This window comes from Moschus berezovskii, chromosome 24, assembly GCF_049115385.1.
Source record: "Moschus berezovskii isolate FMDL1 chromosome 24, NW_MosBer_1.0, whole genome shotgun sequence".
NCBI classification, from domain to species: domain Eukaryota; kingdom Metazoa; phylum Chordata; class Mammalia; order Artiodactyla; family Moschidae; genus Moschus; species Moschus berezovskii.
In genome coordinates this window covers 57,367,659-57,382,934 of record NC_142483.1, presented here as the reverse complement: position 1 = coordinate 57,382,934, position 15,276 = coordinate 57,367,659, and the positions used below count along the sequence as shown (strand labels likewise).

General features: G+C 38.5%; 1 protein-coding gene across 7 annotated transcripts in view; it reads left to right on the top strand.

Annotated features, from left to right (window-relative positions):
• Positions 1-15,276, top strand: part of RBMS3 (RNA binding motif single stranded interacting protein 3) — an 841,063-nt gene that overhangs the window by 549,289 nt on the left and 276,498 nt on the right. For all 7 annotated transcript variants that reach the window (XM_055414762.2, XM_055414770.2, XM_055414766.2 and 4 more), the window contains exon 6: positions 626-705. In XM_055414762.2, coding sequence (XP_055270737.1) covers positions 626-705 — 80 coding nt within the window. The remainder of the gene's footprint in view (positions 1-625; positions 706-15,276) is intronic.

Below are 15,276 nucleotides of genomic sequence, written 5' to 3'. Positions count from 1 at the left end.
CATGAAATGGCATCCTGATGACAACACTACTGTGTGAGAGTCTCTCTTAGGCTGCCAGTTGTTTAAAGCCAGCACACGGCCAGCACACCTTGTTTTGTAGAGACCCTCAAGGTATAGCTTAGTAGCTGCAATGCAGGTGGGTGTCACCCAGGCCTCGGCTACAAGCCCACCTCAACCACTTGCTGCCAAGGCAGTTTGTCTTACTAAGCCTGGCTGGCTTCATGGTGTGAAAGGCAGCAGCAAGAACTGCCTCTCATATTTGCTAACTCAGACATTTAAACGGTGTTTATTGAGCACTTTGAGTGTCCAGATTAAATTCTTGTATGGATTAAATAAGCATTGTTGTATGGATTGAATAAGACGATGCCTTGGGATTCTGTCTGAGTGCTGACCCCACACAGAGCCATCCACAAGGTCAGCCTTCAGTAGAGTAAGCCTTGTTTTTGGTGGCAGTGGGTTTGTGGTGTTCTATCCACTATGGTGGTCATGGCAACTGGCAGCAATTCTGGTAAAATTCTCAAATGAAGCTTGTCTAGGGTTTTCTTAATTTCCTTCTCTTTTTATTTTTCCTGGATATGTACAGCTTCATGAAGGTATATAATCCCCTGTTTACTTCTTTTCCCAGAATGGAGTCTACTGAAAAATGTGAAGTGGTAATTCAACATTTTAATGGAAAATATCTGAAAACACCACCAGGAATCCCAGGTGAGAAATGCTATAAAGTAATCATTAAATAATATCTAGGCTCATTGCTACTCTCAGAATGAATACATGGTAAGGCCTATAGTTTCCTCCACTGGGAGGAAACCTTTTGCCTTTATAAATATGTACTTTTTTAATACTGTGCAACACATCTTTCTCAAAACTACCAAAAACTTCTTGGTTATTCATGTTTGGCCTGTCTTTTTGAATCTCTGCTGCTAATTCCGTAAAGGGAATTAGAAGGAAAATAGCAAAGAATAGTTTAAAATGCACTTGCCATGAAAAAAGTTTGTGACTCATATCATTAATATTGGTATCTTGATTTCTACTTTGTAAAATATCTAAACAGTGATTGACATATTGTAAAAATAATAATAATAACAGTGTAATCCATAGATCGAGACCAGTTCCCAAACAGTTCCTACCAGCCCATGACAAGAAGAATGTAGAAAGGCAGAAAGAGCATTTAGAAACTTTTATAGCAATATGACATTATCATGAAATCTTAATGCATAACTTCATGTTTTACAAAAATATCAAATGCACGTTAAATTTTTTTAGTACACCCATTCATCAGAGATAATCTGGGAAGCACCTGTTTAGACTACTTCAGGGCATTTCATATTTTTGAAGGCAAAATTCTCAATATTTGATATACGTCATAAGATGATATAACTTTATGCTATTAAGAATTATAATCAACACAAAAGAATTGAATATATCATATGTATCAGAATGTGAACTAGGACTGCCTTGACATGATATTAATTTTTAAGAAAAATATATGAATAGTATTGTATATTAAGTAGATTAAAATATCTTACTCATATCTCAATAAAACTGGAAGAAAAAATACATCTTCTCATGCATAAAAATATTAAATGTTGAGTGAAGTTCTAAAAGAGAATAACAGGTAAGGAAATATCTGACACATACATTTTGGTTTATTTGTTGGCTTTTTATTTTCAGTGATTCTTAGGGGGAAAATGTGACTTCTTCAGTCTTATGATATTTTTTTTTTTGATGATTTTATGTTGCATCTTTGTAATGTTTGCTTCATTAAGTATCTACTATTTAAAACCCATGGCTAGAGCATTTAGGGGTTGAGCATTTTGGTTCCTTAAAATATATTGTTATATAGAAAACAAAGTCTGAACAAAAAAAAAGACATAGTTTCCTGGCAGGATCAGGCTCATTTTATGACATGCTAAGTTTTGGGAGGATTTTGGGAAAGAAGAAAGGCCATTCATACTGGCATTTGGATGCTCTGAAAAATCCCAAAGCACGACCCCTGGTTAATCATGAGTCAGCAGTGAAGCTGTGACTCAATTTGGTTAGTTTCCATGCGTGACATTCTCCTGAGAACTAGCTGCATTATGATTCGATTGAAGACATATGGTGTTGTTAGGAAAAGAGTTAGCAGTTTTCATCTCAGCAAGTCAGCTGCCCTTGCATTTTTGGAGAAATACTTTTTCTTTTTCCCTCTAAGATAAAAGACATTTAAAGAAACTCTGCTCAGACCCATCACTGAGTAAAGGACTTACATTGTTAAAGGGTTTTCTGCTTATCATCTTGTTTCATCCTACAGGTGTCTACGTACAGAAGGCATTCAAACTAGATGTGAATTACATGATTCTATTAAAAAAAACTGAGAATGAGTAAACTAGGTGGAATTATTGTTGAATGAAGTTTTAATACAGGTCTCAGTTTTGTATGATTCTTCCTTTTTGGAAAAAGGCATGAAATCCATCTTGATGTGATTGATTTGAAATTGTTTTAGGTTAACCCATGGAACATACAGCTGACTCGTGTAGTTTAACGCTAGAGACAAAGTCACTACAAATCCCCCACATATCTGAGCATCCTTCCTTGAATAAGCAGGCAGTGGTATTAACCTCTCTAATATCATAGCTACACCCAATGGAAACATTGTGAATAGCAAGAATGCCATTATGAGTTTCTTACTTAGTTTTAACTCATGGGACCATGAAAAACAAAATAACTATGCTAAGTTAAAAAAAAATCTTGAGATACAACTTTATGCTTCTGAGATTTGCCTTGAACATAACACAATTAAATATACGGTATCAGTTATCATCAATACTTGAATTAACTTATTTATCCTTACTTTGGAAGTCAAATAGATTTTAATAAAGGTTTCAAATGCTAACAGAAGACATACAATTTTTTTATTGATATATAGTTGATTGACAATGTTGTGTTAGTTTCAGATATACAGCAAAGTGATTCAGTTATGTATATTTCTTTACATATCTATATTCATATATATGATATATATTATTTACAGATTCTTTATATAGATTATATATAGAGATTCTTTTCTCTTTATATATATAGAGAGATTTTTTCCCTTATAAATTGTTATAAAATATTGAATATAGTTCCCTGTGCAATAGTAGGTCCTTGTTGGTTATTTTATATACAGATATACCTTTATATTCAGAGGCCTATTTTATATACAGATATAAATATATAAATATTACATATAGTGTGTATATGTTAATCCCAAACTCCTAAATTATCCTCCCCCTGCTTCCCCTTTGGTAACCCAAGTTTGTTTTCTGTGTCTGTGAGTCTGTTTATGTTTTGTAAATAAGTTCATTTGTATCTTTTTTTTTCTTAGATTCTGCATATAAGCGATATCGTATGATATTTGTCTTTCTTTGTCTGGCTTAGTTCATTTAGCATGATCATTTCCAGGTCTATCCATTATATGTATCTTTATATAGAGATATATCTTTATCCAGTCTTTATCCATGTATCTATATCTTTATCCATTTATCTTTTGATGGACATTTAGGTTGTACCCAGAGGAAACCATAATTCAAAAGGACACATGCACCCCAATGTGCATTGCAACACTATTTGCAGTAGCCAGGACATGGAAGCAACCTAAGTATAGATAATCTTTGATATTTATGTTTGATATGGAATAAAATGACATAATGCAAGAAGTGGGTATTTTGGAATCCACTGCAGTAAAATGACTTGGCTAGGCTCATTAACTCTGTTATGACAAGGATAATTAAATTTGTGTGTATGGTGTTTGCCTTTCTTGGTCCTTGTTGCTTATTTGAAGTAGGTGGTTGAGGTCTTATTTTCAGAAATTCATATCTTAATCCAATCCAATTTTCTATTCTATCTTGAGGCGTGTGAGCAGATGTCACAATGAGCCCTGATATCTGATTAGAAGTGATTCCTTTGATTGTTCAGAAGTGATGATTTTCTTCACTTTTAAAATGCATTGTATCTTTAGAGAGACTGTCCTTGGTAGTTAAAATCACCTATAGGGGACTCTTTACCCCCTCTGTGTCTATGCTGGGACCTTTGTACTTTCTTCCTCTTTAATCAATCCTATTCGCTTGCTACCATGAGTGTCTGCATGTTTGTAAATTCCATCCTTTGGGTCCGTGGACAAGAACTCTGATTCCCATCTCAAAGGCAGCCCTGAAATACGCACTGAGCTGAAATGCCGCCTTCCAAAGGACCTGTGCATTGTTCTGCTGCTGGTAGATGGAGAAGGCTGGTACCCTTCAGTCTGCTGGGGAACATAGAGCCCCACACATTCTCAGCAGGGTTGGGAAAACCTGACAACATGCTGGGCATCAGAAAATAATTTGTCAAAGAGAAAATGCTTCCCTCTCTGAAAAAACTAAATAAAATCACCTATAATTGATGTCGGAGAAGGCAATGGCAAGCCACTCCAGTGTTCTTGCCTGGAAAATCCCATGGATGGAGGAGCCTGGTAGGCTGCAGTCCATGGGGTCGCTACTAGTCGGACACGACTGAGCGACTTCACTTTCACTTTTCACTTACACACATTAGAGAAGAGAAATGGCAACCCATTCCAGTGTTCTTGCCTGGAGAATCCCAGGGACTGCGGAGCCTGGTCGGCTGCCGTCTATGGGGTCGCCCCGAGTCGGACACGACTGAAGCGACTTAGCAGCAGTAGCAGCAGCAGCATGATTGATGTAACTGACTTGCAATTAAAATAGGCTTTTGTTTTTTAAGTTGTAAAAACCTCAGCATTCACTTTAAAGATTTGGCATCTTGACTTCAGAAATTTGTGGGGTTTTAGAATAGCACATGGATGGTTTCAGTACAATGCTTTAAGGTTGTGTGAATAAGGGACTCACAAGGATACAAAAAAGTGATCTGGGATCTTCAGACCCTAAGATGGCTGATGAAAAAAGTGAGTCCTCCTTCTCCCCTCCCTCTAAGCAAGAATAGAGAAATCAGTACCATATTCATATTGCTTCCTTCTCCATTTAGGGATGACTTGGGGAAATATGCCATTTTCGTTCTGTGTCTCTTGACAAAGATTGCTCTTAAGCTGCAAAGTTCATTGATTTCCTGAGATGATAATCTAGTTTCCAAATTCCATCCTCTGTCCTTTCTGTAGAAAAACAAAAAGAAAAGCTACTTCAGCCCAAAACTTTGACATTGATCAAACTTTCTCTTTCTGAGTTCCTCCTAATAGTTCACAAGAGACCTAATTTTAATGAATATATCATGGCTCTCTAATGCCTATAACAGCCTCCCAGAACTAGCTCTGTTCACTATGAATTATAATATTGTCCCCAAGTTTTGGCTAGTTGAAACAATGAAGCTAAGTATACGTGCAAAAAAAAATTTCTAATTATTTGAATTCTGGCATTTGAAGCATGGGAAATTAATACTACCAGTTGGTGGGAAGGAGCAGCCAAAGCTGTATCAAAAAGCAACAGTCATCTTACTGCTCTTAAGAAAGGGATCATCCAGTATTTTCTCCCTCCTCTAGAGGGAAAAGAAAACAGTGTTCCATAAACGTCACATGTCCTGTATATCGATCTTGATGTTTTGCATACAAAGTAAAGCATAATTAGTTGCGTGCTCACCTAACCTCAGACATTTCTTTGTCCCAAAATAAATTGCTCAGGAATCCTGTACAGCCCCAGTTCAGTTCAGTTCAGTCACTCAGTCGTGTCTGACTCTTTTCAACCCCATGGACTTCAGCATGCCAGGCCTCCCTGTCCATCACCAACTCCCGGAGTTTACTCAAATTCATGTCCATTGAGTTGGTGATGCCATACAACCATCTCATCCTCTGCCAACCCCTTCTCCTCTTGCCTTCAATCTTTCCCAGCAAAAATATCTTTTCCAATGAGTCAATTGTTCACATCAGGTGGCCAAAGTATTGGAGTTTCAGCTTCAGAATCAGTACTTCCAATGAATATTCAGAACTGATTTCCTTTAGGATGGACAGGTTGGATCTCCTTGCTGTCCAAGGGATTCTCAAGAGTCATCTCCATCACCACGGTTCAAAAGCATCAATTCTTCGGCACTCAGCTTTCTTATAGTCCAACTCTCACATCCATATATGACTTCTGGAAAAACCATAGCTTTGACTAGACGGACCTTTGTTGGCAAAGTAATGTCTCTGCTTTTTAATATGCTATCTAGGTTGTTTGTAAGTTTCTTCCAAGGAGCAAGCGTCTTTTAATTTCATGGCTGCTGTCACCATTTGCAGTGATTTTGGAACCCAAAATAATAAAGTCTGTCACTGTTTCCATTGTTTCCCTTCTATTTGCCATGAAGTGATGGGACTAGATGCCATGATCTTTGTTTTCTGAATGTTGAGTTTTAAGCCAACTTTTACACTCTCCTCTTTCACTTTCATCAAGAGGCTGTTGAGTTCCTCTCTACTTTCTGCCATAAGGGTGGTGTCATCTGCATATCTGAGGTTTTTGATATTTCTCCCAGCAATCTTGATTCCAGCTTGTGCTTCTTCCAGGCCAGCGTTCCTCATGATGTACTCTGCATATAAGTTAAATAAGCAGGGTGACAATATACAGCCTTGACGTACTCCTTTCCCAATTTGTAACCACTCTGTTGTTCTATGTCCAGTTCTAACTCTTGCTTCCTGACCTGCATACAGATTTCTCAGGAGGTAGGTCAGGTGGTCTGTTATTCCCATCTCTTGAAGAATTTTCCACAGTTTATTGTGATCCACACAGTCAAAGGCTTTGCTATAGTCAATAAAGCAGAAGTAGATGTTTCTCTGGAACTGTCTTGCTTTTTTGATGATCCAACAGATGTTGGCAATTTGATCTCTGGTTCCTCTGCCTTTTCTAAATCCAACTTGAACATCTGGAAATTCACAGTTCACGTACTGTTGAAGCCTGGCTTGGAGAATTTTGAGCATTACTTTGCTAGCATGTGAGATGAGTGCAATTGTGCAGTAGTTAGAGCATTCTTTGGCATTGCCTTTCTTTGTGTTGAAATGAAAACTGACCTTTTCCAGTCCTGTGGTCACTCTGAGTTTTCCAAATTTGCTGGCATATTGGCATCATCTTTTCGGATTTGAAATAGCTCAACTGGAATTCTATTATCTCTAATCGCTTTGTTCGTAGTGATGCTTCCACTTCACTTTACATTCCAGGATGTCTGGCTCTAGGTGAGTGATCACACCATCGTGATTATCTGGGTCGTGAAGATCTTTTTTTTACAGTTCTTTTGTGTATTCTTGTCACCTCTTCTTAATGTCTTCTGCTTCTGTTAGGTCCCTACCATTTCTGTCCTTTATCGAGCCCACCTTTGCATGAAATGTTCCTTTGGTATCTCTAATTTTCTTGAAGAGATCTCTAGTCTTTCCCATTCTATTGTTTTCCTCTATTTCTTTGCTTTGATCACTGAGGAAGTCTTTCTTATCTCCTTGCTATTCTTTGGAACTCTGCATTCCAATTTCTAACCCCTGGTGAAAGCAAAGGGTAAGTTCCCAGGCCCTTCAGGCATCTGTGGGGTGTGAAAAGGAAAGGCTCACGCTCAAAGAGACTGGGGAGAAGAGGGTAGCACTGCCTAGAAAAGGCTTCCATATATAATGACATGTGTTTTTATGCTGGTTTGAGGAGGGAAAATCACATTTTGCTTTCAAATTAGACTTTTTCCCATAAGCACATATACTGATCAGTAGAACAGTCTTTCCAGAAAACAGTGGAATAACCAACCCTCTTTTAGTATGATTTATTTCTCTTTGTTAGGTAGTGTTAATCCCAACTGAAGTCCAAGAATTAGGGAAGGATTGAGAGAGACTGCACCCTTTGGGATCTTTTTATTTTAGCAGGTCTTCTGATGAACAGAAATTGGGACAAATATTTACATAACAGAGGAATCTTATTTTCCTACTCAGTAAAATAAAATGTTGTGCCTTCTTAATCCTTTGACAGATCATTTTGCTATTATATGTTTATGCAAATAAAAATCCTGTAGGATTTTAGGGAGTATCCAAGGCAAAATATTTACAATCTGATAATTTTTTAAATAAAATGAAAAAATTAATGTTGTTTGTGTAAATTTGAAACTTCCTCCAGAGTAAAATATCAAAAATGTACTAAAATGAAATTTAGATTACAAACCTGATTATGTGAGCAATAGACACACACATTTTTATCAGGGAAAATGTTTTATCAGGAAAATACTAACCAGTGTTTTCTCAGTGATGCCAGTCTGATAAGTGACAAATGCAGCTATAATTGAATAAAAGGCAGCAAATAGAAAAAATGTTATGTACAATTTAGTAAAAATATATCTCTGTTTCTACTCATGAGTAGCGTTGCCTAACTTTGAGTTATTCCTCTTTGTGAAACTAAAACATCATCTGCATAACATGCTTTGCAAACACCACGACCCCCAACTGGATGCTGGCTTGGATTTCTCATCAATAAATGGAGTTTTGCAATACTTAGGAAACGACTTTCTGCTGAGCTCCTCATCTTTAATGTTTGTGATGCCTTCTTGATTATTTCTGTCTACCAAACACACAGTTGTCTCATGGTGAAACACTGCTGGAACATTATTAGTGAATTTCATGGAACAAGCTTAAATGAGACTTAAGGGCTGTGACTCCTGTGTTCTTGGCGTCATCTCTTCAGCCACCCTTCCTATGGTGCCACACCTGACACTGCAGAGGCATCTGGGGAGTTGGTAACTAGTAAAAGATAGAAGAAAGGAGACAGAGATGATTGCATTTTGAAATCTGGATAATGAGAGACCAGACAGAGATATACAGGGTACCATCTTCAGGAGATTAAAAGTGGTTCCAACACCAAACTGCAACACTCCTCCCCTGTGATCATAGCTGTGAAAGAGGGGTGCCTCCAGGAAGCATCCCATGTAAAGGATCCACCAAATCTCTCTGTAAATCCGGGCAAAATCTATAAAATCTTGCTCAGCCTGATATAGGTATTTTGCAATCCTTGGATAGTTATCACTTCCTTAGACATCTGTCCATCAAAAGAATGTGAGAATCAGCAGATTCTAGGGGTTTCTCATGGTGATAACAAGCTCAGTGGCACAACTTTTATTGGTTTTTCTTTCTTCCCTGACTTTCTCTTCTTTCTCTATTATGTTTCTACTTCCTGGCATCAGCTCTCAATTAATCTGTCTTCTTCCAGACTCTGATTTGGGTGAATTCAAATTAAGGATGGTGATCCAGTAATTGTGAAATTGTTTGTTTTTAATTTTATTTAATTCCCTTTTTTTCAGTATTTATTTATTTTATTGTTATTTTTTAAGAAAAGGTGTTTTTTTTTTTTTTTGCCACACTGTGAAACATCATGGACATTAGTTCCCTAACCAGGGATCAAACCAAGTACCCCCTACACTGGGAACATGCAGTCTTAACTACTGGACCACCAGTGAAGTCTGGAAAATTATGTTTTGATTTAAAACTTCTGGCCACAGGGAAGCCCAGAGGGAGAAAGTAGATATCGCTAAAGTAGTAAAGTGAATTTCGTGGACCAAACACATTGTTTTCATTGCTCTTAAACATTTATAGCAGTGTTTGTGGACCATGTATTAGGGATGATAAAAATGAATATCAGTGATCCCAGACAGACGGTAGTCAGAGTTTACATTTAGAAAGAGAAATGTGCAGCACAGTACTGCTGAAGTGCCGCCGTGACACGGTCCATCCGAGAACAACTGATGATGTGGAGAGGTTGGTTGTTGACAAAAGTGGGGAGAGAGAGAAGGGCCAGGAAATTGTCACGATGCGAGCAAAGTGAAGGGGAGGGACGGGCACGGGAAATCATGCCACAGAGAAAAGAACCCGTGAAGTTTTGGTCTTAGATAAAGGCAGTGTGGTGGGCATTATTAATGGGTCCAGCGTGGGGATGTCTGGAGTTGACGGAAGTGAAATGGAGATGATCTTTAGCTGAATAACGGGAGACTTCCAATGAGTACTTTGCAAGGTTTTCATCAATGTTGTAGACTCTCTTACTAGCCCTCACGCTTCCCTTCATCTTCCCTAAATTTCCAATCTTCACAGGAGAAGCTTAGGGAAGGGGAAGTGTACTGGAGTGATGTTTTTATTTATGCATGTGCTTCTGAGTATTTAAAATCAGGATTTTGTTTAGGAGTTTTATTGGTTTTCATGTTGTAGTTTCTTCAGGTGCCAATGTTTAACGCAGAGTAGATTCTCAACAGGCTTCCCTCGTGGCTCAGCTGGTAAAACATCCACCTGCAGTGCAGGAGACCTGGGTTCGATCCCTGGGTTGGGAAGATCTCCTGGAGAAGGAAAAGGCTACCCACTCCAGTGTTCTGACCTGGAGAATTTCAATAAGTGTTATTTGAAACTGATACACAATTCCATGAATTGAAACCCTTATACTTATATTTGCTGTTAACAAAATTCCTGAGGGGTTTGGGGGGATGCCTACTTTCTCTGTCATCAACAAACTTGGAGGACAACATTGAGAGAAACATTTAAATCTTTTCTTAATTTTTGAAAAAAATTCTCACATTTCTATATCTAAATACATATGTAAGAGGTATAGGGTCAATCCCTGGGTCAGGAAGATCCCCTGGAGGAGGGCATGGCAATCCACTCCAGTATTCTTGTTCAGAGAATCCAATGAACCAGGAAGACTTAGCAGGCTACAGCCCATGGAGTCTCAGAGTTGGACACAACTGAAGTGACTTAGCACGCGTGTACATATATGTGTTAGTCACTCAGCTGTGTTTATCTCTTTATAACCCGATGGACAGTAGCCTGCCAAGCTCTTGTGCCATGGGATTCCTCAGGCAACGATACTGGAGTTAGTAACCTTTCCCTTCCCCTGAGGATCTTCCCAACTGTGGATAGAACCTGGGTCTCCTATATTGCAGGCAAATTCTTTATCATCTGAGCCAAGGAAGCCCATATGTGTGTACACACACACACATACACAGATCAAGGGCTAAATATTCAAAAGGGGGGGGAAAAAGCAATTCGATTGAGAAAAATTCTGTTACTTCTTGAAAAGTCTCATTTTTCCAAAACTGCTTTTCATTGTGTTTTGCTGACAATCAGATTGTTATTTCTTTAAAGAGCTTTTTCTTGGTTGGGAGACTGATGAATTCTGCTTTTTGATATGGGTGATGTTCTTGCCTAATTTACCTTAATAATGTCTAGATCTTAACTTCTTGCCACTGGATCTAGACAGGCACTATTACTGTGCTGTGCTGTGCACTCCTTTTTGTATTGTCTGCACATAAAAAGGTGACTCTCATGAGAACAGAGAGGGGTTTATTGGTTTACGCTTTGACCTCTTGGGGCATGATGCTGCCGCTCTGTCTAGGGGAAGTGTGGCGTGGGTTTATCAGTCCTGCTGTGATAGAGTGGTATGATGCAGTCTGTGATGTTGGATCAGTGAGGTGTGGTTAGTATCTCTTGCTGGCCATGTGTTCTCTATAATTCCGTGTCACTGCCAGTGAGTTCAGTTCAGTTCAGTTCAGTCGCTCAGTCGTGTCTGACTCTTTGCGACCCCATGAATCACAGCACGCCAGGCCTCCCTGTCCATCACCAACTCCCGGAGTTCACTCAAACTCATGTCCATTGAGTCGCTGATGCCATCCAGCCATCTCATTCTCTGTTGTCCCCTTCTCCTCCCACCCCCAGTCCCTCCCACAAGCCTTAATTTTATTCCTAAGTTGATATTGGACTTTGCCTTCTGTCAGCATCACTAATGAGTAGTTAAACCATGAGTGTCTGTGAATGCTATTAGCAAGCAGAGGGCTGAGTAGCTTAAGACCAATTAAGAGACAAGCCATAGAAACCAGGCTCTGAATAATTAAGTGCTTAGTGCATTTCCAAATCCAAAAATTCATTTAATAGGATTGATTTAAAAATACATCCTAACCAATTTTTGGATACATGGATAGTAGTGTGAATTAGATTCTTGCCACTCCTTGCCAGAAACCATCAAGAAAGCTTGTCATGCACACGTCATTTTTTTATGATCTAATTCTTTAGAAAGCACAAGCTGGAATCAAGATTGTTGGGAGAAATATCAATAACCTCAGATATGCAGATGACACCACCTTTATGGCAGAAAGTGAAGAGGAACTCAAAAGCCTCTTGATGAAAGTGAAAGAGGAGAGTGAAAAGGTTGGCTTGAAGCTCAACATTCAGAAAACAAAGATCATGGCATCTGGTCCCATCACTTCATGGGAAATAGATGGGAAAACAGTGGAAACAGTGTCAGACTTTATTTTTGGGGGCTCCAAAATCACTGCGGATGCTGATTGCAGCCGTGAAATAAAAGACGCTTACTCCTTGGAAGGAAAGTTATGACCAACCTTGATAGTATATTAAAAAGCAGAGACATTACTTTGCCAACCAATGTCCGTCTAGTCAAGGCTATGGTTTTTCCAGTGGTCATGTATGGGTGTGAGAGTTGGACTGTGAAGAAAGCTGATAGCCGAAGAATTGATGCTTTTGAACTGTGGTGCTGGAGAAGACTCTTGAGAGTCCCTTGGACTGCAAGGAGATCAATCCTGGGTGTTCATTGGAAGGACTGATGCTAAAGCTGAAACTCCAATACTTCGGCCACCTCATACGACGAGTTAACTCACTGGAAAAGACTCTGATGCTGGGAAGGACTGGGGGCAGGAGGAGAAGGGAACGACCGAGAATGAGATGGCTGGATGGCATCACCGACTCGATGGCCATGAGTTTGAGTGAACTCTGGGAGTTGGTGATGGACAGGGAGGCCTGGCGTGCTGTGATTCATGGGGTCGCAAAGAGTCAGACACGACTGAGCGACTGAACTGAACTGAACTGAATTCTTTAGAATGAGAAGTCTGCAAAATTTAGGAAAATATTTTAAGAGAAATATAAATGAAAACACTCACTAAGCAAGCTCTGAACCAGGCATGATTTATCTGATAGCTGTTTCCTCTGATTTCTTACCTCTTTAAGCCTGTGAATGATGAACCAATTAGCTTACTATTATTTTAGTCATTTTTCATTTCAGAAAAAGAAATCTTTCAAAGGAAATTGGCGTGTTTATGATCTTTCTTTAGAATTCATATATTTCAAAGACATCTGTCCCATTAGATTGTACATTTTTCTACAAAATTTTGATGTTTATCTTCCCCTGTGCCTTCAAACAACTAATACATAAAGTCTTTGAATGTAAAGATTGTGCCTTGCTGTTTATGTTTTAAGCATCTAAACTGACACCTGTCACATGAGAGTATTGATAATTATTAAATGAATCAATATCAACTTGTGGTAGACAGAATCATCTCCTCATCCCCCAAAGATCTCTAAGTCCTAATCCCCATTCCTGGTGAATATGACAAACAAATTAAGGTTGCAAATAGGGTTAAGGTTGCAAATACATTAATCTTAAAGTGGAGAAATTATTCTGGGTTATTTGAGTGGACCCAGTATAATCACAGGGGCTCTTAAAAGTGGAGGTGGCAAGCGGGCAGAACAGGAGAGCAGAGGGAGGCAACAGAAGGACGTAACTCACCACCAGTGCCCTTGAAGATGAAGCAGTGTGGGCAGCCAGCCTCCGGGAACTGAAAAAAGCAAGAAACTGGATTCTCCCCTAAAGTCTGAGGGGATAGGGAAGGAACTCAGCACTGCTGACACCATGATTTTATCCCAGTGGAATCTATATCAGCCTTTTAACCATAAAAGTATAAGATATGCAGTTGTGGCATTTTATACCTCCTTGTTTTTGCTAATTTATTACAACAGCAACAGAAAGCTAGTAAACTATCATAGAAATCATTTCAACTGAACAGCATTCGGACTATTTCTAAACTGCATTATAAACAGGTTCTGGAGTATTGTCTTCATTTCACCTGTTTTTAAAGCTCTTTGTATCATTTGAGTGGCTTGTTAAAAAGTAAAAGCTGTGTTGTTAATTATTTTGACTTAGTAGTTTCTTTATACCTGCTCACAAGGAAATAGTAGAATTGCAGACTATTAAATATCCAAAAAGATCAACACACAGAAATCCCTTGCATTCCTATACACTGATAATGAGAAAATAGAAAGAGAAATTAAGGAAAGTATTCCATTCACTGTTGCAACGAAAAGAATTAAATACTTAGGAACATATCTAACTAAGGAAACAAAAGACTTGTACATAGGAAACTATAAAACACTAGTGAAAGTAATCAAAGAGGACACTAATAGATGGAGAAATATACCGTGTTTGTGGATTGGAAGAATAAATATTGTAAAAATCGGTATACTACCCAAAGTAATTTATACATTCAATGCAATCCCTATCAAGCTACCAACGATATTTTTCAAGAACTAGAACAAATAATCTCACAATTTGTATGGAAATACAAAAAACCTCGAATAGCCAAAGCAATCTTGAAAAGAAAAACGGAACTGGGGGAATTAACCTGCCGGACTACAGGCTCTACTACAAAGCCACAGTCATCAAGACAGTATGGTACTGGCATAAAGACAGAAATATAGATCAGTGGAACAAAATAGAAATCCCAGAGATAAATCCACGCACCTATGGACACCTTATCTTTGACAAAGGAGGCAAGAATATAAAATGGAGAAAAGACAGTCTCTTTAACAAGTGGTGCTGGGAAAACTGGTCAGCCACTTGTAAAAGAATGAAACTAGAACACTTCCTAACACCATACACCAAAATAAACTCAAAATGGATTAGAAAGCTAAATGTAAGACCAGAAACTATAAAACTCCTAGAGGAAAATGTAGGCAAAACACTCTCCGACATAAATCACAGCAGGATCCTCCAAGACCCACCTCCCAAAATATTGGAAATAAAAGCAAAAATAAACAAATGGGACCTAATTAAAATCAAAAGCTTCTGCACAGCAAAGGAAACTATAAGCAAGGTGAAAAGACAGCCTTCAGAACGGGAGAAAATAATAGCAAATGAAGCAACTGATAAAGGATTAATCTCCAAAACATACAAGCAGCTCCTGCAGCTCAATTCCAGAAAAATAAATGACCCAATCAAAAAATGGGCCAAAGAACTAAACAGACATTTCTCCAAAGAAGACATACAGATGGCTAACAAACACATGAAAAAATGCTCAACATCTCTCATAATCAGAGAAATGCAAATCAAAACCACAATGAGATACCATTATACACCAGTCAGAATGGCTGCTATCCAAAAGTCTACATGCAATAAATGCTGGAGAGGGTGTGGAGAGAAGGGAACCCTCTTACACTGTTGGTGGGAATGCAAACTAGTACAGCCACTATGGAGAACAGTGTGGAGGTTCCTCAAAAAACTGGAA